The 20,415-nt window shown below is 37.8% G+C and overlaps 1 protein-coding gene across 1 annotated transcript; it reads left to right on the top strand.

Moving 5' to 3' along the window:
* Positions 1–11,493: 11,493 nt before the first annotated feature.
* Positions 11,494–12,045, top strand: LOC122643564. Its single transcript, XM_043837179.1, has one exon. The coding sequence runs from the start codon at positions 11,494–11,496 to the stop codon at positions 12,043–12,045; it is 552 nt and encodes a 183-aa protein (XP_043693114.1).
* The last annotated feature ends 8,370 nt before the right edge of the window (positions 12,046–20,415 follow it).

Here is a 20,415-nt window from a genome sequence, read left to right as displayed (position 1 = left end):
AGTTTTCTAGAGCCCAATGTCTTCTTCTTTTATTGAAAATTGGGAGAAAACTTACATTTTTATCATCATCAAGGAGATGCTCCAGTGGGAAAAGAAGGAATCTGAAATTGTGTGATTGTGCAACATTTTATGCTCTGTCACACACCAAAAAAAAGGTAGTAGAGGAATCCAGTAAAAAACTCATTTCTTCGCTTGAACATCAGCTTAGAGATTAATGCACCAAAAATGGGCAGAGAAGAGGAAAGGTGGGGGTTGCAGAAAGGAGGTTGGGGGTGATGGGGGAGGGCAGGGAAGTGGGGTGGGCGGGTTGCAGAGGAGGGGGGAGAGAAAGAGAGAGAGAGAGAGGGGGGTGTTGCAGGTGGGGGTGGAGTTGCTAAGCAAGGTGAGGGCGTTGCAGGGGTGGTTCGACCTTGGTGCAGATCGAAGAAGAAGAAAAGGAAGAGGAGGTGGCAGGTCCCATAATTAATTAAAAATATGGAGAAAAAAAATAATAGAAGATGCAGTAATTTTTGAGGTATGAGAAGATGAAGGAATGTTGGGGTATTTTAGGAAGTTCAGTCAGTTTTTATCTTGGGTTACACCAGCAATAATTAACTTTGGGGAATTAAGTAAATTTTTTCAAAATTTAAACTAATAGATGTAAAATATATTTGGCTAAAGTGTCACGGTGCGTGCGTAAGAAAAGCATTGCAGGACGTTGTTTGATTTTAACCGTCTATTTAAGCAATTAAAATTTCAACCGTTGGACTTTTTTTTATCTCAATTAACCGATACTTCGTGTTACCAGTATGCCTTCTTTTCCGCTAACCTCTGCAAAACCCTGTGACAATCTCTGCAAACCCTTGAAACCACAAAATCAAACTAGATTTGTAACTTCATGTACTCGTAAGAAACCATTGAGCAACTGCAACTCGGATCATGAGTTTTCAAAAGACATCATTGATGTTACAGTTGTTGAGATGGCCAAGAAGATCATAGTTTCATTTCTGAAAGCCGCAGCTACAGGAGATTAAGATATGATCTCGCAAGTCTTCTTCAAGAAATTGGCTAAGGTTCTGACTTTTACTGGTTTTAACTAGGATGAAAGTCTCATGCCAATAATTTATTTGGTTAGATACAAAGACCCAAGCTTTGAGAATAAAATGCTATCTCAAGTCTCTAATTGTTAACGAAACAAAATGGATATAACTCAATGGCTGAAGCTTCAGAATAGACTTGGAAATTGGAACGTCCCAATCCTTGCTATGATCATGATTAGAAGAAACACACCCATCATAAATAGACATATGACCCATCATTTTCTTTTTTGTGCTTTGACTTACCGTTTCTGTTCTCGTTGGTTCAGTCGTCACCATAGATGGCCGAAGATACAGTGGGCAGCTTGCAACCTATTCCAATGCCGTCCGACAAAGTTCGGTACATGCTATTGATTTTTCAGAAAAGAGACTCTCACCCGCTGTCTCCAAGGATTTTGACCTTTACAAGTATATGCCTTCCACGATAGCAACCTCGTTTTCAATCCCTCACTCCATCCCTTCTCTCGACAGCAAGAACTTCAGAGCATTTCTAGCACGCCGTGTGGGTGCAGCACACCACCCTTCTTCCACCGGCATGGCATCAGCCTGTTGCCCACCAGCCGATTGATTTTGTTGCGACTCCATACGCAGACAGGACTCTTCACCATCATGCAATTTAATTTTCAATTTTTGTAACTAGTTTTTGCTTCTTTTAATCAGTAAAATAGTAAAAGAAAAAAAAATCAATGAAAAGTGTCACCTTGGTTCACTTCATTCCAACGGAAGGAGCGATCGTGGTGGAGCTTTTGCAGTTCCTTCTCCAAGGAAGAGGGCAACCCCTTTTAATGGTTTCAAACAATCGTTACTGAGTTAATGGAAGTTTGATCTCTCTATCTCTCTCTCTTAGGCAATTGGAATCGATCCAAATCAATATTTGAAACCCAATCGGACAAACTTCCACCCTTTTAAGGTTTATTTGAATCCATTAAAAGGGGTTGCCCTCTGCATCCGAGTCTTGGATCTTCTCCTTCTCCTTCTCCTTCAATCGTGAAACTGTGCCAATCTCATCTATGGAAAACGGGAAACTGACCGACCACCTCTCAGGGTGAAAAAACACAGATCAACTTATTAATAAATAGATAGAGACAATCGATAGAAATAAAGGTCAACTTGACGACCTGTCTTTTCACCACTGTCATTCCGGTAGTTCCGGAACAGATTCCGTAATAAACTGCGTCATATGGAAGCTGAGTCAACAAACCGTTTCCAATTTAACCGCTCAAGGCCTAAAATTTCAAAGAACCAAACAAAAAAAAAGAAGAAGAAAACTGATGTGATAGAATCAACCTGAAATAGACTTAAAAAAATCCCCTAATAGGAACCTCTGGATTGGAATCTCCAACTGATGGTTTTCATTATCAATTTTGAATAAAATTCTGGAATCTCATTGTGTTTCCAACCACGCTGCGGGAACTTCAACACAAATCATGTGTCAATTTGTTGAGGGCTTTACTAATTTAGAGTCCTTTTACGAGCTTAATTCCGTATTGGGACCAAAGGAGATTAAATACTGTGGATTGAATGGCCGAGGCTATTTTAGTAGTTGTAGGTGTTGGATTAATATGGTTAGCTTTTGTTATCTGGGTGCACCGTTGCTGCCATTGGTCTGATTGAATGGTATGAGTTTTAAAGTGGCATAATTAACCACTACATCATTGTGCTGACTACATGCTAATGATATCTGATACCTATTTCATGGTACATTTTTTTTATTATTTCTCTCCGTTTTGAAATTACTTTCTTAATGGAGAATGATGTTATTTCAGTATATAAAATGAATGGTTCGGTCCATGGGCCTTGTTTTTCTGTGACATGGCTGCTCAACTTGAAACAAGCTTTTGTGGGCCTATTTTCAGGCTAACCTATAGTAATGTGGAAAACCTCAGATCAAATGAATATTGCCATTCAGGTAGATAAAGCTTGGAGAAAAGGTAAGAACTCCTTTTTTATTTTATTATTTTATTATTTTTTTTTTATGGAAAAGAAAATTATATTAAATTAAGAGAAGGAGGTACAAGCATTTATACATAAAGGGAGATGAGGGGCAGAGTCCAGTAAGAACCTAAACCAGTTTACAAGGGGCAAGTTAGATAGTGTCTTAAAACTTAGATCATTAGAAAGAGCCGAAATCCTAAGGAAAAAGTCTAGGACTTCAAAGGGCCAGGGGGAAAGGGATGGAGTTGGAAGAAGTCCGGGAAGTACTGTATTAAAGCACCAAACTTCTTTCAGCTTCAAACCTCTCATGACGGCAAAACCAAGACCTTTGAGCAATCCCGTCAGCTCAAGTTCCAAAAAATGTGAGTTTTTACTTCGGCCAGCAGTGACAGAGAGAAGTTTCCCCTTAATCAAAAAACCAAAGACCCAGCCAGGCTTACCTACACCGTTGGGATAAAATCTTGCGCAGATCAAAACATGAAAATCTAGTAGTGGTAAATCAAAATTGGACAAAGAAAGGTCAGAATAATCCAAAGAATTAAAAGGAGACATAACAACATCATTAGATTGGGGATGGGGTGGAGAAATGTTTAAGTACAATAACCACTGGTTTATTCGACACAGCGACTGACCAGGGTTAGGATGCACCGAATTAAACACAACATTGTTACGAACCTGCCAAATAACATAACAAGAGATAATAAAAACAGAAAAAAATCAAACAAGAGAAGGCTTGTCAAGCCTTCGGTCCAGCAAAGTAGAGATGCAGAAATGTCTGAGAGAAGGAAATGAAATGAATTCAGTCCTCTGATCCAAAGGACCAGCTACCCAGATATGCTTAACCTAGTCACAAGAGATGAGGACATGCCAGAGGGTCTCATTACAAGTACCACAGAGAGCAAAAGTGGAATCAACCTGAGTCCATTTCGAAATAAAATCCTTAACCGGAATCCCTGCATGAAATACACGCCAGAAAAAGAGTTTAAATTTGGGCAGCAACTTGAGTTTCCAAAAAAATTTCCACCAAGCGATAGAAGAAAAGTCAACTAAAGGCGGGGTTGAAATAAAAGAAGCCACCAAGAGTCAGGGGAATTGGTGACCCGGATATTCAAAATCTAGGTAGCAAGGGAGGGGGAAACAACCCTAAGACAGTCCATGTTCCAAGCATTGTTATCAATAAAAAGGGAAACTTTCTTAGAAAAAGCTCTTTGAGACTGATTCGGTTTGATGGCAACCCAGGAACAGAAGGGACCCAGGGGTCGGTCCAAAAAAAGGTATCCTTACCATTCCCAATCCTTCGAAAGGTAAAAGATTTGAGGGAGGGGATAATCTTGGTAAAACTATTCCAACACCACGATCCTCTTTTCAAACTGGTATTGGGATCAAACAAAGAAGTATGAGGAAAGTACTTAGCCTTCAGGACCCTAGCCCAAATAGAGCTATGCTCAGAAATTAGGCGCCAGCCAAGTTTAATAAGCAGCGCCAAATTTTGGGTGCGTGCCGAATGAAACCCCAAGCCTCCAAGGTGAGTCGGGGTACACATCGATTTCCAGGAAACAAAACCAGATTTCCTATAGGAAGTGGAGCCACTAGTCCAAAAATTATAGCAAACAGAGTCAATTTTCTTACAAACAGAAGAGGGGAATAAAAAACAGCTCATTAGGTAAGCAGGTAAAGAACAAAGAATCGATTTAATTAAAATCCCTCGACCTGCAAAAGACAAATGGTTAGCTTTCCAAGCAGTCAGTCTAGCAGAAACACGACGGACTAAGGGGGAAAGTTGTTTAGCCTTAGATCTCAAGGGAAACAACGTAGTTCCAAAATAAGAAGAGGTAGAGGTCATTTCAGGTATGCCTAACAATCTGGTTAAGCTAGCTTTGTCATGCGTAGACACATTCCTACTAAAATATAATCCACTCTTAGAGAAATTAATCTCCTGTCCAGAAAGATCAGAAAAAAGGTCCAGAATAGCCTTCACAGTACCAAAATCCTTAGGACAAGCTCTGCAAAAAATAAATATATCGTCAGCAAACAAGAGATGTGTGATTTCGGGAGCACCCCTAGCCACCTTAATTCCGTTGAAAAGATTAAGATCCCTGTAAGTGGAAATCAAACGAGATAGGACTTCCATACCCAGAATGAACAAATAAGGACTTAAGGGCCAACCCTGCCAGATGCCCCTGATCCCACTAAAAACCCCAAAGGGAGATCCGTCAACCTTGATAGAATACTTAGTAGAGGAGAAAATACTCATAACCAGATCACACCAATGCTTACCGAAGCCAAGAAATTGTGCAACAGCCAAAATAAAGGACCATTCCATTCAGTCATAGGCTTTAAACATATCGATCTTAATGGCCACCCAACCAACTTTACCCTTAGTACTGTGAAGGCTTTAGCATTCAGGATCTTTAGAGAATTAGTAATTAACTACCTTACAATTACTTTAGGAATAGGGAATGTTGAGGCTTTTCTTTCGCATTTCAAATAAGAACACACCATTTGATAAACAATTAGATATGGGATGTAAAGTTTCTCTATGTAAATAACTTCAATATGAGAGCGACAGGCACTGAATCACCTACCATATTTGTAAATGGTCAACGTTCGTCAAAGGCACTTCCTTTTCTAAATACGTAGTCTTCCATTTATTTGTCTAGTTTCAATTTTTATAGATTTTAGCACTAGAAATAAGCTAGAGGTCTTGATACCCAAGCCATGAACACCCTTGCTTACTCAATCGGTTAGTGCCTTGCCAATAGAGTGCAATCTTCCAGGAGGTAATGGGTTTGATTCTCCTATCTTTAATTGTATCATAAGACATTCCCTTGTTGGCGAACACGGCTTCAAATAAAAAATTTTCATTCGAAGTGATGGATTAAACCTCACGCAGTATGGGGTATTCGAATCAAATTTTAAAATAGGATTTAGGCTTACCACTTAGTGTCGCAAGTGGAGCACCTTCACTGGTTCATAACACTTGAACACCATGTGAGATTAAATATTAACCAGGATCATATAGACAGATCAAGAACATAATAAACATGTGACAAAATCGTTATGGGAGCGTACCTTCTTTGGGATCCATTAGAGATGACGAAGAGCGCAGCGGAAAGAATGTTCGATCTCCCTTGAAGGATTTTCTCCTCTAAGCTCCCCTTTAGCACTGGCTCAATGGTAAAACCTTAGAGACACCGTTTTTCTAGAATGGTGTTGCAATATTGTGATTCGGGTTAGAGGAGGGACCTAGCTTCCCTTTTATACAGATTTCCATAGATCTTCCCATTACAGAACTAACTTTGATCTGTGAGCTCACACTAGCCAGTCCATATTAGATCCTCTAGATACTGCATATCTTCCTTATTAGACCAACCTCTTAGAAATAAAAGTTGCCACAATTAATAGAGCCCACCAAAAGGTAAGAATATTAACAAAATATTCTAACATTCTCCCACTTGGGCTAAATTAATTGTAACCAAAGTGAAAACAAAATTTTCATTTTTGTCCAAAACAGTTCAAAATCATTTTTGAAAACATGTGCGTGCCTTTATGTTGGTATAGTGATAATTCTAAAGGATCAATCCCCTTCACATAGAGTCTTAAACACCAAATCATGGTGGTAATTGCATCTTATAAGCGATATAGGACCAGCTATGGTCATGAATGTCCTTAACTCTATTGAAATGGTTGCAATATGATAGTGAGGCAACTACATAACACTTTATAAATAACCTTTATTTGTCATCCCTTTTGTCAGCTCAAATTTCTCTTTTCTTAAGTGAAGCAAGGACACATGGGAGAAATCTTTGTAGCTCCAACGAACCTGTATGTCTTACATTAACAACTTGAGTTTTACTTTATGTGATACAAGACATACCTTAAGGCCAATAAATAAGTGCCCCGGCTTTTGCTTAAGGTTGTCACATACCTCAAGACTTTAAAACAGATACATATACCACATCAACATGCAAAACACCCATGTGTTAAACACAACAGCTATAATAAACCTGCATTTTATTGAATAAAAAATTCATGCCATAGACAGTTGATATATATGAATACCAAAATTTATCAAAAGATAAAGTACAGATGCAAACTTTAGTACACAACAGAGCAAAAATAATATGACTCCCACTAAACAACCGCATCTAATGATGCTCCCAAGCTCATATTAACAATATGTCTCTCAAAAACATTAGGGCGAAGGCCTTTAGTTAGGGGATCAGCAACCATATCATCTGTACCAATATGCTCCACTATGATGTCATCTTTTTTAACCGTTTCTTTAATGGTCAATTATTTGACCTCCATGTGTTTAGACCCTGTGATACCTTTATTGTTGTTAGTAACCAACACTACAGAATTGTTATCACAGTATAACTGGATATGTCTATCCACAAAATCAAACATTGTCAACTCCCTTATGAGATTCCTTAGCCAAATTGCCTGAGTAGCTGCCCCATAACATGCTATAAACTCTGCTTGCATAGTTGAAGAAATAATCATTCCTTGCTTCGTGCTTTTCCACGACACTGCTCTCTTGCCATTAAAAAAATATAACCTGATGTGGACTTCCTGTCATCCTGACAACTAGCAAAGTCAGAATTTGAATATCCTACTAGCTGCAGGTCTTGAACATGTCTGTAGATCAACACATAATCTCTTGTCCTCTTCAAGTACCTCAAAACCTTTTTGGCAGCAACCCAGTGATCGTGATCAAGGTTGGACTGATATCTGCCTAGAAGTCCTGTTGTAAAAGTAATATCTGGTCTAGTACAAACTTGAGCAGACATGATGCTTCCAAGTGCACTAGCATAGGGTACCAACTTCATTTGTTCTCTCTCAGCATCATTTTTAAGGCACTGTGATAAGCTTAGTTTGTCTCCCTTGAGAACTGGAACATTCCTAGGTTTACAATCCTGCATGGTGAACCTCTTCAAAATATGATCGATGTAACCCGTCCGAGAAAGACCTAATAGGTGGCGTGAACAACTTTTGTGGATCTCAATACCAAGGATAAAAGATACCTCACCAAGGTCCTTCATGTCAAACTCCTTAGACAACAACTGCTTTGTCTTACGTAGCAATCCAACATTACTACTTGCAAGCAAGATATCATCCACATAAAGTACCAGGTAGATAAACACTCACTTTGCAGTATATACATTGATCTACGCGGTTCTCAATAAATCTAAATGAAGTCACAACATTATCAAACTTTATGTACCACTGTCTGGAGGCTTGCTTGAGGTAGTAGATAGACTTCTTAAGCCTATACACAAGATGATCAGAACCATCCATAGAAAAACTTTCAGGTTGAACTATATAGACCTCCTCATCAAGGTTTCCATTCAGAAAGGCAGTCTTCATGTCCATCTGGTGTAACTCCATGTTGAAATGAGCTATTAATGCTATAATTACCCTGAAAGAGTCATTCGAAGAAACTCGTGAGAAACTCTCATTATAGTCAACTCCCTCTTTCTGAGTAAATCCCTTGGCTACGAGTCTAGCTTTAAACTTCTTAATCTTTCCTTCAAAATCCTTTTTGGTCTTGTACACCCATTTACATCTAATGGGCTTGAAACCTTTAGGTAACTCAATAAGCTTCCAAACACCATTATGTCATAATTAATTGGATCAACCACAGGACCAATGTCATAGTCATGCTCTCCCAAATAGGCCACATAGTCGGGTGATATGGCTAACCTCCTCTCCTTAATGGATCTCCTAGATGCAGCCTCCACACCCACATCCTAAACCTAAGGAGCTTCAGTAGGAACATGATTAATAATAGGTTCTTGAACCTCAATGGGTACAACCTCTAGTGCTACAAGCTCTGCATCTGTCTAAATGGGTAGATGGAAAAATACAGTTGTACCAACCCCACTACTTTCCTGTTCAGTCTGAGAACAAGTACTACTTTTCTCGGTCACATCAAACTCCAGAAACTTGGCTATCTGAGAATCCACAATTCTTGTACCTCCACTGGGGTTATAAAAACGATAACCCTTTGAATGATCTGGATAGGAAACAAAAAAGCAATGAGTAGTTCTGGATTCCAACTTGCTCAATGCTAGATTATACTACCTTACATTTGCAGGACAACCCCAAACTCTAAGATGGTTCAAGCTAGGTTTACGCCCAGTCCATAACTCGAAAGGAGTCAATAGAATAGATATGGAAGGAACATAGTTAAGGATATAAAGGGTTGTTCTCTAGGCTTCACCCCACAGAAACTTAGGTAAATTTGTCCTACTAATCATACTCCTCACCATATCTATAAGGGTGCGGTTACGCCTTTCGGCCACCCCATTTTGCTCAGGACTCCCAGGCATAGTAAACTGATCTACTATCCTAGAATCCTCCAAGTACTTGGCAAATGGGCTCTTAGGCTATCCAGCATCGTTATGCCTGCCATAATACTCTCTTGCCTGGTTAGATCTAACAATTTTTATGACTTTCCCTAACTGTTTCTCAACCTCAGTCCTAAGAATCTTAAATTTCTCAAGAGATTCAGACTTTTCCTTAACTAAGTACAAGTAGCCATATGGGGAATAATCACCAATGAATGTCATGAAATAATAATTTCTATACAATGTGGCTGAATAGGGTCCACTAATGTCAGTTTGAATGACCTCCATTAGGTCAGAACTATGGGCTATCGATTTCTTCTTTATCTTGGTCATTTTACCCCTACAACGGTCTACACAAGTCTCAGGCTCACCTTCAAGAGTAGGCAGGATGTTAGACTTTATCAGCATTTCTACTCTTTCTTTAGAGATGTACCCAAGCTTTTTATGCCATAAAGTGTAAGACTGTTCCTTAGGTAAAGGTCTTTTGGAAATAATTTTCTCAACATTATAAGAGACATAGATTTCATTGGGACATAAGCGCAATCTATACAATCCATTGGACATAATGTAACAACCATATTATTGTTGACAGAAAAAGTGACTGAAAAACAAATAATATAAATTATTAGCACAATGTGAGCAATATGTAACTTGAAACCTATATAAGTACACTTCTTGAGAGTTCACAAGCATCACCATGTAAACACATTTGGGCAGAATTCATGATATGCAGTTGTAATACCCCCTTCACACACTAGCAGCCATGAGAATATATTCTAATCCTCGATATTCTACCACCTTTGGGTGTATAGACCTCTTGGGTTGTCAATCCCCAACCATATGCTGTATATGTGACCCTCTAAGCACTAATACACAATCACCACCTTTGGGTGTATATCTATACATTAGAATCAGAGATATCCCTTTACCATATGAGAGCGATATTCCATAAACCTAATCAGAAGTACCACTTTGGCAGTCACTACTTAATCAGATCCATGAAACTCCCTCACATAGGGACATACTTTATGTTACTCACACAAACCATATTGTATGTAATTTTAGACTAGACGACAAGGGGCTGAATTGTCCAAAAATTACAATACATGCTAATCACATTATTTGTAAAATGTTCAGGATTGCAAAAAATAATCAAACTTAATTAACCAAAATTGTTAGATTACAAAAGTGAACATTCTAACAATATAGAATATGGAGTGGTAACCCTGATGTTGCAAAGGGAATTACTATGAAATGGGAAGCATTATGTAAACCCCGAGATGAGGGTGGCCTTTGCATCAGGAAACTCAGGGATGTGAATAAAGTGCTACTGTGTAAGTTGTGTTGGGACATCAAGTCGAACAGCAGCATTATGAATACCTTTCTTCGTGCACGCTTCACGTCTAGGGGCATATTAAAATAGCACTTTAATTCTCCATCCTCAATATGGCTGGGAATAAAGAAAATGTGAGACTTTGTCACTGATCATGAATCTTGGATTATTGGTGATGGATCTAAGATAAATTTTTGGCATGACAAGTGGATCAATGGGGATTCGGTGGCAGCAAGGATGGGGATTCAAGACCCATGGCTGAAAAGGCTGCGATCTCCCCTTGCTTGTTTCATACATAATGGTGACTGGTGGTTCCCTCATGTTGAGTCGCCTATATTGCTACAGGTCTTTAATGAGGCAGCAAATATAACCCTACCAGTGACCTAGGTAAGTGATGAAAGGGTCTGGACTTTATCTCAACAGGGCAATTTCACTGTCAGGTCAGCGTGGGAAGGGCTTAGACAATCTGCTGAACACCCCCCTTGGTATGCAGTGATATGGACATGCTACTTACAACCCCGCCACTCTCTTTTTGGATGGCGCCTTTTCCATCTTAAACTACCCACCGCTGATATGGTAATTCAACGGGGGTGTGCCTTTTGTTTCAAGATGCAAACTGTGCTTGAATGCAGTTGAGTCTCAATAGCATATCATCCTTGAATGCCCACTTTCTTTGAAGATTTGGCAAGGGTTCCTTACAATCTTCCAAAAAGCATGGCCAACGGTGAATTCCTTATCGGATTTGCTAACTTGGTGGAAGGACAAGGCAGCTTGCGCTCCTCTACCGAAAATGTGGATGGCGGGTTTGATCTTGGTTCCATATCAAATCTGGAATGAGAGAAATAGGAGGCGGTTTGAGGGGCAGGGGAAAAATTCAATTGTCATACAACATCTCATTAAAGTGGAGCTTAGAGATGCCTCCTCACTAATGAAATGCTTAATCAAATCAGTACAGGACTTACTGATTGCTCATCAGATTGGCACAAACTTCCCTTACACTCAGGCAAATAGAATCATTGAGATTCGGTGGAGGAAACCGAACGTCAACTGGGTAAAACTCAATATTGATGGATGTTCGATGGGGAACCCAGGTCACTCAAGTGCTGCTGGGATTTATAGGAATTCCCAGGGACAGCCTATTGGCAGCTTTGCTCAGTACTTGGGAATTACTACAAATCACTATGCAAAATTTTCAGCCTTTTTTATAGGAGTACAGAAGGCAAAGGAAAAAAACATTAATCATTTGTGGATTGAATGTGATGCTGAAGTAATTGTGGCGGCGGTCAAGAAGGAGAACATCCCTTGGAAATTCAAGCAAGCTTGGCTTGGTGCGGCACACTATCTCTAAGGCATAAGATGAAAAATCTCTCATAGCTATAGAGAGGCCAACACAGTGGCAGATATTATTGCTAAAAGGTGTGCATCATCTCATACCACCCAAAATTGGGAGGAAGCCCCACCATTCGCTCACTATGAATTGAATGGGATGTACAAGAGAGGAGTCGATACCGATTCAGTTGATCTCTGTTGGCTACTTTAGATTTTTGTACTAGTGAAGGTGTAGTCCCTTGAGTTCCTGTTGATGGCAATGCCGAAGGTGGGATCTCAAGGAGGCCTTACATATAGCTTTCTTTTTTGAAAGGCCTAGTGCCTTTGTGGATTCTGTATCTCTGGCAGCGTTTTATGGGGTGCCAAAGAAACTTGTATTTTTTCTATTACTTAATACATACTTTTCTGACCTTTAGCAAAAAAAAATATATAGAATATGCATAAATTAAGAAATCATAGCAGAAAATTCTAGAATTATAATAAAAATTCCAGAAACTATGCAAAATGGTGGAATAGTAAACAAAAAACCACTATTTTGTAATTTTTTTCATAAATCTCGAGCATAAAATATACCCAAATTATATATCAAAATGTAGGAAATTCAGAGATGAATTCAACGATACCTGAAACGCCCCAAATGGAGCTCTCATGCACCCTCATGCATCGATCAAAGTTGGTGCGTTAAACCCACGCTCGTGGTCAAAGATTCCAAAATAAAAGGATTAGATCCGGTTCTGGGCATGGTTCAATCATTGGATTGGTTCGGATCGGCCCAGATCAGTTCACCCATATGAACCAAGCTGGTCAACGGTCAACCCGGGTCAACAAGTCGACCCGCTGGGCCAACATACCAGGTCACTGGGTTAACCCGGATGGATCACCGGGTGGGATTCCCAGGTCGACCCAAATGGGTCTCAGGCTCAGGTTACTGGGTTGATCTGAATGGGTCAGGGTAATTCTTTTTCTTTATAAACCCAAACAGCAAGTGAGATCACTATCCGGAGTTTACCGGCTCGTACGGGAGCATCTGACAGTCTTCGGTGGTGATCCACCTACCGAAACGCTCGTAATCCTGAGCCCTACAAGCTTGTCTAATTTATTTCACTTTTCACTAGTCGGAGAATCCGACAGAGGCCTAAAAACATATGGGTTCGATAAGAAACCCGAAAAAATAAATTTTTGATTGATTTGTTCAACATAGGAACGAACAGAGGTCATATATCAATCCATATAGGTCCTTAATCTAATCTATATTGGCTCTGATGCCACATGTAGGATTAAATATTAACCAGGGTCATATAGACAGATCAAGAACACAATAAACATGTGACAAAGTCGTTCATAGAGCATACCTTCCTTGGGATACATTGGAGACGATGAAGAACGCAGCGGAATAAATGTTCAATCTCCATTAAAGCAAGGATCTTCTCGCCTTTAGCACTGGCTCAATGGTAAAACCTTAGAGACACCGTTTCTCCATAATGGTGTGGCAATATTGTGATTAGGGTTAGAGGAGGGACCTAGCTTCCCTTATATACATATTTCAATAGATCTTCTCATTACAGATCTAACGGTGATCTGTGAGTCCACACTAGCTAGTCCATATTAGATCCTCTAGATACTGCATATCTTCCTTATTAGACCAACCTCTTAGAAATAAAAGTTTCCACAATTATTAGAGCCCACCAAAAGGAAAGAATATTAACAAAATATTCTAACACACCAAACCCATAGAAGTAGGACTCATACTCCTCTTAACGCTTGATAGATCAATAATGTAGAGGAATCTTTCCTAGACGATGGCGACCCAACACTTGGAGTGAGAGAGAGAGAGAGAGGTTGCCCCTTTTGGGAGCTCTTTTTTTCTCTTAAGATCAATTTGAGCTAATTGTTCTATATTTTCTATTGAATTAAAAGTATTTAATATATAGTTTCATAAAAATCAAGTATTTTATTTTCTTGAGTATTTGGGAATGCATTGGAAGTGGAAGAGAATTGATAGAGGCATACGCGCGGACGCGACAAGCCGAGTTGTGGTAGTACAATCACCCCGAACCAAGTTGTGGTAATGTGATGTGGTGTATTTAATTTGGTTCAAAGTTGCCCCAGTGTTGGGTCATTCTTTGGTTCAAAGTTGACATGATTTTTTGGCTAAGGGACATGTATCTTTAAAGAAACATATCTATTTGTATGGGTGCATTCATAGAACTTGGATTGAAATCATTTAATCCAATCCATTGAACCAAGAGACACACCTACTCCATGGGTTACCATCAAGAGACACTTACATATATAAGTGCATGGATTGGAATCTTGTAATCCTACCCACTCAAGCCAATGAACACACCCATTCCATGGAGTGTCTTGAAGGGATGCATCCACCACTATAAGTAGAGGTGAAATGGAGAGCCCAAAGCATTCCATTTTTGTGGCTTTTCTCTCTATCTCTCACACTCTCTCTCTTTCTCATATACTCTTGTCTTCCCCTTTTCTCAAAAGGTTTTTTGTATCGTCCGCATTGCATATTGTTGGTCTGAAATCCAACCCCGAAGTAGTCAATAGGCGTATCAGACTAGTGTGAGTTGGATGTAGGAAGTTATCAGCTATTATATCTTGGAGCCAGTGTTTGCATTTATACCCGGTCGCATCATACGGGGCAAATACTATCTTTAGGACAATGTCAACAGATATGTCTTAGTCACTGTTATCATCTTGGATACGTTGTTTCTCCATTGCAGAATCATTAACAAGAGACAAGTGTTCTTAAACAGTTTTCCCTCATCCATTTTCTACAATCTAAAGACAATATTTCTAAAGACTATTTGAGAGCCTATATAGTTTATGTCTACTATTGGTGACATACTTCCTCATATGGAGAACCTTAAGATAGTATTGGACTTTGATAAGATAGAACCATTTGATGGTTTTAACTATAAGAAATGGAAGCAACAAATCATGTTTGCACTTGATCATTTCTCTGTTTCATTTGCTTTGACCTCTACCTTACCCGCTGAAACCGATGATGCTATTCTGAAAGCCCATAGAGATGCATGGGTTAAGGTAGATTACCAATGCAGAAATCTTATTATGAATTCTTTGTCAAATGATTTGCACAACGCGTCTGCCCCTTAGGAATATGAAAATCTGATTTGTACTGCACTTGAGAAGAAGTATTCTTTTGAAGATGTTGGTTGCAAGAAGTACTTTATTGCTAATTTTCTTTATTTTGTCATTCGGATAACAAGAGCATATCTACTCAAATAGACCAATATCAGATTGTGGTTGGAAAGCTTACCAAAGAGGGAATGGTCATCCCTGATGGCTTCAGTGCTGGTGCACTCCTTGAGAAGTTGCCTTCTACATGGGTTGATTTAAAGTTAAGCATGAAGTATAAAAGGAAGGACTTATCGCTGAACAAAGTTATTGTCTGGATTAAGGTTCATGAAAAGAACCAAGAGAAGGACAAAATGGAGAAGGCTAAAGAGTTTAAATCTAAAGCCAACTTGGTTGAAACAAAGAAGCGGGACAAGTCAAAGAAATTTTTGAAAGCTAAGAAAGATACTTTTTTCAAGAAGAAGAAAGGGTCTTGTTTCATATGTGGCAAGACCGGGTATTATGTCGAAAGAAGAAAGAAAACAAGGCTAATGTCAATTGACAGAAGCGGACATCTATGTGGCAATGTTGACGAAAGTGAATTTGGTTGAGAAACCTAAGGATTGGATCCTAGATACAAGTGCGACTAAGCATGTGTGTGGGGGCCGAAATGCATTTACCGACTATTCAACAGTTGGTCATGGGTAACAAGCGTTCATGGGAAATTCACTTACTTCTCCAGTGATTGGAAAAGGGATAGTGAAACTGAAGTTGTCTTTAAGAAAAATGCTTTTCTTAAAAGATGTATTCCATGTTCCCGACATAAGGTGGAATTTCATTTTCGGTGCTCTTTTGAACAAGGCAGGATTTCATTTGTCCTTTGAAGCGGATAAGGCTGTTGTAACAAAGAATAATTTGTATGTCGGAAAGGGTTAAAATTTTGATGGATTGTTTGTACTGAATGTTGACCATGTTATAGTTGATAATAAAGCATGTACTTCTATTTATATTATTGACTGTTATAATGTTTGGCATGGTAGATTCGGACATTGCAATGCTCCCTACATTAAACTTCAATGTAAGCATGGGTTAATTGAAGGAGACATGTAACCTTCTTCAAGATTTCAAATCGCTATGTAGAGGCTAAATTTACTAAGAAGCCTCACATGTCCGTTCAAAGGAAAAATGAATTCTTAGAGTTAGTCCATAGTGACTTAGGTGAGTTCAAGTCACATGAATCAAGAGGTGGTAAGAGGTACTTTGTTATTTTTATTGAGGATTGTTTAAGATATACTAAAGTGTATCTTTTGAGGACTACGGATGAAGCAAGTAATTGTTGGATATGTGTATCCATTAAACCTGGTTCAATTCGGTTTGACCTGACTTATTATGTATTAAATATTTCATACATTTTTGTTTAATATGATCACATGCAATATAAGCTTTTTGAGCAATGTATGTCCATAACTATTACTTTAAATTGGTAGGAATGACTAGGGTTTGGGTTGAGCAGTCTTTATCATGTGGTTGGCACACTAGGTATACCTAGACATGTTTGATGTTGGGGTACGAATGCGAGTATGTACATGTTGATGTGTGTATTGACAAAGAATCTTATTTTGTCAATTCTCACATGTATTACTGGCAGATGTAGGTTTGGGATAGACATGTGTCACCGAGACCTAGTACCTGAGAGGGCCTTGTCACTATATGATGTGAGGGTATTCTTTGATTTACTAATGATGTAGTTCAAGAAAACTAAAGTCGATGATAAGAGTTACTTTGTTACCTTTATTGATGATTGTTCAAGATATACTAAAGTGTGTCTTTTGAAGACTAAGGATGAAGCAAATAATTGTTGGATATGTGTATCCATCAAACCTGGTTCAATTCGGTTCAACTCGGCTTATTATGTATTAAACATTTCATACTTTTTGTTTAATATGATCACATGCGATATAAGCTTTTTGAGCAATGTATGTCCATAACTATTACTTTAAATCGATAGTCACAACTAGGGTTTTAGTTGGGCAGCCCTTATCATATGGTTGTCGCATTTGGTATGTCTAGATTAGTTTGATGTTGGGGTACAAATGCCAGTATGCACATGTTGATGTGTGTGTTGGCGAAGAATCTTATTTTGTCGATTCCCTCATGTATTATTGCTTGCGTATTCTTTAGTTCACTAATAACTGTAGTTCAAGAGAACTAGAGTCAGTGTTCTAGGAATGTGTAAAATAACAATTTTATAAATTCATTACAAAATAATTTACAATTAAATCACCGAGTTTGGAATTTCAGTTAATTAAATTCAGGATTCTCTCCCAAGATATTTCCCTTGTACAAAATGTGGATTCTTTATTAAGCGTCACGTTAGTTGATATGCAAACATAGTGGAGTTATTGTAATGATGTATATCCAGTAAAATATAGGCATCAACCATATGTACACTAAAGTACAAAGTGTTGGTATGAATGAAAATGACCTCTCATGTAATATCCCGCATTTATTCAGCTATCCTGATAATTGTAAATTTTGAGGATGAAATTTTTTTATGGCGGGTGGATTGTAATATCCCGGCCTAGTGGAAGAATTAATTTAACCTGGGATATAATACCCGTGCCTAAAATACAATGATAATTTAGACATTTCACATTAGCTTAAATTTTGAATCGACGGTCAACTGAGGATCTTGATTTTTGAATCCACAATCAACGGATTTTGAGATAAGATGATCATTTTTAAATATATTTATTTATAATCCTATTGATATCTAAGTGTGTTAGCCTAGTGGTTAGGATTTTAAAAGTAAATAAAGAGGTATAGGGATGAACTCTTGTTGGAAGCAATTATAAGGAATTTTATCTATTTTTTTTAAGTAGCTTGGTGGATCCCACATAATATTAATTGAAAAATTGAGAGAAAATAGGGGTGGAGTTTTCCCACATGGATAAAAAAATAAGAGAGAGAAGAGAGAAAAAAAATTAGAGTTTTAAAAGGAAAATTTGAGTGGCATTAGGAAAGAGGGGGAGAGACATAAATCATGAAAAGGGGAGAGAGAGACTAGAGTCGTGAAAGAGGAAGAGAAAGGGATCGTGAAAAAAAAAAGGAAGAGAGAGAGAAAGAAAGAAGAAGAGAAGAAAAAAAAAAAAAAAAAAAAGAAGGCGGGAGGTCTTCCACCACTAGCACCTTCATGCTTTTCTTTAGAATTTGATTTTCTGCAAACCTGTGAGTTAACATCTATACTTTGTGCTTATTTTATGTTAAAAATATTCCTCTCTCTTGATTTTAAAATTCTAATTTTACATGCATGTGTTTAACAACTTTATTTGAGAAAACTATGTTGAAGAATTCATTTATTTATGGGCATAATAACATGAGATATAGTGAGAAGGATGTTATGATGATATTCTTTATGATTATGGACATATGACAATCCTTCGTATGCTTATGGATGTATGGATGTTTTTTTTTATTATTGAATTGTGATTGAGAAGATGAGCCTGTAGTACGGTACGGGGCATACTTCTTATCCTCACCAGTGAGCTGCACTTGTAGTACGGTGCAAGGCAGGTGTGATTACCTTGATGTGCATGTTCATGATTAAAAATTGATATTGTGGTTATGCTTTTGGCCAGGTGTAAGCATGGTGTTGGTACTTGATTATGTATATGCGATATTGTTGTTTTTTTGAAATTTGCTATAGGGATGAGTAACCCTAATTTTATGTATATATTTTTCCAACTCTGTTATGGTGCATGTTTTTTTCTAAAATGCTCATATGAGGTTTAGATGTTGCCTTGCTAAGTTTCTTCCCGAAGCTTACCCCAATTATGTTTCAGATGGAGAAAACGTAGATATTGATCAGATCTGTGTGGAGAATCATGAGGATGAAGCTTATGATTGTGAAGGAGACATCATTAAGATTAAATCTTGAAGTTGATTTAAATTCTATTTCAAAGTTGAATTTTTTTTTTTTAGACATGCAACTTTGATTAATTTGGGTTTTGAGACGATATAATAGTCAGTTAAATTTTGAGTACTATTGGAGACTTGAATTTTATTGATTGAATGGATGTGGTTAAAGACTTCCACTGCAATTTTTGTTTTGAGGTTACCAAATGATTTATAAATTTGGTTCACATTCCGGTTCCTATTTCCCTAAGACTTAGATCTTGTGGACCATTAACGACCTAAATTCCTGGATGAATTTGGGGGCATTACAGAGTGGTATCAGAGAAAGCGTTTCACTTTGAAATAAGAATTATAAACGTGAACCCTACACACTGATATTGAACGTAGAAGAATCTAGAAACTCAAATTTGAATATTACAAATTAGAAAATTTCTCTGTAATGGGCAGAATAGTAGTCCGATTTTGAGTTTGATGGTTGACCAACTTTTGAGTTAAATTTGGATCTGAAATTTTTACTGGAAATAAATTAATATGTTTAGAGGATTATCAAAAAAATTCATTTGATTTGAGAATGATTTGGTAGTTCAAATAATTTTTGCAGTCCAAACTGTACAGTTGCTGTTAAAATCTAGAGACTGAGAAAGAAAGGGTTCATAGAGAGACTTAGATGTTGAAATTGGAAGTGATTTTCTAACTGTAGACACATTTAGGAGTATTACTAATCCCATAAAAATTAGGGATATAATTAATTTTGAAAAACCCATTTTTTGACTATTTTAAAATTCTTGGATAGAATCTGTCTGCAATCAGAGCCTGATTTTGGAGAACATAGAAACCTAAGTTAGAAAAACCTTTTTGATGTGATTTTTAGATATGTTTTAAAAATATAACTTAGGTTTCATTAAAAATTAACTTTCACATTAATGGACTTCCAAAAGATTTAATTTCTTAATTTCTACCATAAACAGTCAGAATTGCAGAAAACAGAATTTTTATGAGTTGCAATTTTGAGTATGAGTTGTGATCTTTTGTACTTGGCCAAAACAGAACCATGACCCCATGAAGAGCGAGACGGAGTGGTGGCAATGCACTAATAAATTCTGAAAATCATCCACCACCATCAATTGAGGATGAACTTTGATTTATGAAACCACATGAGAATTATTGGAGATGAGTTTTAGTGAACCTTGAACTTAGAAACTAGTGGCATAGGATTTTGAATATAGAGACATTACACATAGATTTCAACTAAAATAATTAGGATGAAACTCTTTAATATTTTGTAGTAAACTTGAGCTGTGAAGTGGGAGTGATATATTTTTTTCACTCTTTGGATAGACATTTGTGGCAAATACTATATATATGTCTGTTAAAGCTGAAT

This window comes from Telopea speciosissima, chromosome 10 (assembly GCF_018873765.1).
Source record: "Telopea speciosissima isolate NSW1024214 ecotype Mountain lineage chromosome 10, Tspe_v1, whole genome shotgun sequence".
Lineage (NCBI taxonomy): Eukaryota > Viridiplantae > Streptophyta > Magnoliopsida > Proteales > Proteaceae > Telopea > Telopea speciosissima.
This window is presented reverse-complemented; position numbering and strand designations above follow the sequence as displayed.

What these genes read in the sequence shown, in the direction of transcription:
- LOC122643564 (XM_043837179.1), top strand. Translation starts at nt 11,494, where the DNA reads ATGGCGGGTTTGATCTTGGTTCCATATCAAATCTGGAATGAGAGAAAT.